This window comes from Octopus bimaculoides, chromosome 11 (assembly GCF_001194135.2).
Source record: "Octopus bimaculoides isolate UCB-OBI-ISO-001 chromosome 11, ASM119413v2, whole genome shotgun sequence".
In the NCBI taxonomy this organism is placed as follows: Eukaryota; Metazoa; Mollusca; class Cephalopoda; order Octopoda; family Octopodidae; genus Octopus; species Octopus bimaculoides.
Window position 1 is genome coordinate 35239008 of NC_068991.1, and position 3268 is coordinate 35242275.

At 32.7% G+C, this 3268-nt stretch overlaps 1 protein-coding gene across 1 annotated transcript in view; it reads left to right on the forward strand.

Moving 5' to 3' along the window:
• Positions 1 to 942: 942 nt before the first annotated feature.
• LOC106876983 (glutaminyl-peptide cyclotransferase) overlaps positions 943 to 3268 on the forward strand; it is an 89843-nt gene continuing 87517 nt past the window's right edge. The window contains exon 1 of the mRNA XM_014925755.2: positions 943 to 1151. Coding sequence (XP_014781241.1) covers positions 1095 to 1151 — 57 coding nt within the window. The 5' untranslated portion in view covers positions 943 to 1094. The remainder of the gene's footprint in view (positions 1152 to 3268) is intronic.

Here is a 3268-nt window from a genome sequence, read left to right on the forward strand (position 1 = left end):
TTCTAATAAATGTACGTGGGTGTTGTTTAGTTACTTCATGCAGTCCAAAAAACACATTTTCATTCATCAACTTCGCCAGAGACCAGCCAACAATACAACAACCCAAGCGACAGTGTAAATTACTCAAAATGAAAGTGAAACCAATTGTTACTTTCATAGATATGCTATCTAAACTTTTTCTGGCCAATTCATATTCTAGCCACTGTACTTTTAGATCATCCTCTTCCACTGTTAAATTGGATTTCTGCATGACAGAAGCTATGTACTGCATTTAGGGATCCTCCAGGCATGGTTGTTGACCAACCTGAAATGTTTTACCAGTTTACAATAGAGAAGACGTAGATATGGAAACGTTAAAAGAAATGAATATTCTAACGCCCATCTCAACAGCTATTATATGGACTCTACATACAGTCATTACGCAAGTTGTGTTCATTGAAAGTTGTTGATGAAGCAACAAATGCTCGCAAACATCATCAGTTACTTCATTTAATGTAAGCATGGCTGCGCCATATGGGTCTGTAGTCAACAATGCTACAGACGCATGGTGAACAATGCAGTGGATCAATGGTCAGCTGTGCCCTGGGTCAGTGATCGGCAATGCTCTGAATCGGTGGTCAACAATCTTGGGGGTCACTGGTCAATACAGCGAGTTCTCTATTCACAGAGAATCGCTAATTGATTGTAATTGATGTGTTTGTGCCTTGTGCGAACGAAGTAATTCAGTAAAAAGATATGGATTCTACTCAATAGGAAAAGCTGACAAGAAAAAAATAACATTTGCGAAAGTCATAGAAATCACTGTTATTAATAAAATAATTCCTATAAATAATAATTACGGTGGAAGGGAAAAAGTGAAAGCTTTGATGCAGATTGGGGGCGAGCCTACAATAGACTGACTTATCAGAGAAAAGATATCTGATGACGTCAAAGAATGTAGGCGGCAATCGTCAGAATTGTCAAAAGCATTAATCATGTCTTAAGCAGTAATCCAGTCTGCAGCTTGTATCGTAATTTTTGTCATTTATTATCTACTCTTATTAATAATTGTGTGTTGCGATTGTTTATCCAACCGAACGATCTAAACACGGAGAATGGCGTGGAGTTATCTAACAATTTTATTTGTTTTTATCGGCAGTTTGGTTTTTGCGGTAAGTCAATTTTCAACGTTACAAATAAAAGCGAAAACAACTTTATTTGTAACATTAAAAAAAAAATCTTGAGTCAGCATTTAAAACTAACAACGAAAGTGATAAATAGGAAATAGAATTAACAGATTCAGTGTTATTTATCTCGTGGAAATTGTTTTATATATATTTGAAAAAAAAAAATTACTCAGTATTCTGAGTCACTTTTCAAGTTTTTGTTTTATGACAGCTGGTACTTAAGCATATTTTTCTGAGATGAAAGAACAGTAAATTAAAAGGGGTGTTCGGTATTTGACAGAATCGCTAAGAGCGGCGGGAAAATTCCTCGCTGCATTTGTTGCGACTCTTTACAATGCTGAGTTCAAATTCCACAAATGCCAGCTTCACTTTTCGTTTTCCGGGGGTGGGGGTCAATAAAATAAAGAAGCAGTTATTGACTTATCCTTTTTTGCGTGTGTTTAATTTCACAATTTATACTTCTCTCGAAATTGCATGTTTTATTTCTGTTAGAAATAATGATTTTGTTATTTGGGAGAATAAAGAAATAACAACAAAGATTTTAGTTTCATAACAAAACTGCTGGGTTTCATACAACAAACGGTCCTTTATTCTTTTTCGCTTCTTTCTGTGACAAAGCAAGAAAACTTGATAGGCGACATCGAACGTTTGAACACCGCTAAATGCTACAGCATTGATGTTTGTATGGTTTTAACTTGTGATAATATTTTAAATTATTAAATGTTATATTTTATTATTGCTATTATTATTATTATTACTACTACTACTACTACTACTACTACTACTACTACTACTACTACTGTTGTTGTTGTTAAAATTATTGTTGTTCCCCGCTAAATTATCGTCACATTATTATTGTTTCCTGTTCCTTATTCATTCATTCACCGTTTATTTTTGCCTGTCTTCTTTTCCGTGGAATTTATATAAACTCACCGACTTTGTCGAAAGTTATTAATTTCAAACTAATTACTCTTGTTTCGTTAATAAGTTTTTCTTCTTCGTGTCCTTTACCAATTGAAAGTTGTATTGTTTGATTGGAAAACAAATATGCAGAAATATTTGTCTCTCGATCATGGACTAGCGACATAAGTATTGCTTTTGAAATAATCTACCGAAATTTTATCAAATGTGATTTTAAATAATAACGATTCGAAAATGTCAACATTACTGGTTACTTGTTGATAGAATAGACTTATTTTATTTTGCGTTTTAACTTCTGATAATATTTTATAATTTCTCAAGTTTAGATATAGTCTTAGCAGTCTGTGAGTTAATTTAAATGTTTTGCCTGTAAAATATTTGCCATACAGTGATTAAAAAGATATAGAGTGGCTTAACTCTTCCTCGAGGGTTTTGCTTATGCTGAAAAACTTTGATTAATGAGATTATCTGAGCAATTCTTAGGCAAAAACACCCTATAGCACAGTTCGAAATCTTAAAGCAAGAAGCAAGGGAGATAATTTTAATGAGATCAGTCCAAATCAGAATTCTTTGTTAATTACTGCAATATAGATGTGAGTGGATCTTAAATCTATCCCTTGTAGATCCCCTCAGTGCCAGTTGGACACTTTGTAAAATGACAGCTCTTTCAATTAACCATCTTCGATTTTAAACCTAATTATAAAAGTTCGACTGATTCCTCTAAGTACTTCTCAGCGATGGTGCCTCCTTGAAACTTGAGTGTTTAGACTTTAAGACATGAACTTCTGAATGTGAAATAATTGGCGAAAAATTCAAGGTCATTTCCCAAACTAAAATAGCCAAATATATTAAATATAACTTGTCTGATGTTATTTAACACTAACAACAACATACGAAAATTAATTACTTACTAGCCTAATACCCGTCCCTCTAATAAAGAAAATTCAATATCAATACAAATTATCGTTTCATACCTTACTTGAATGTTCAAATGACTTAATTAATGGTATGTTGCATCTCTATAATTAAAAGACAAGGTGTTTGTAGTATGGTTGTTATTTGTCATGTTTACTATATTACATACTAGCAGAGATACTCAGCGTTGCTCGAGCTTAAAGTGGTATAGTTTGTGTATATATATATATATATATATATATATATATATATATATATATATATAT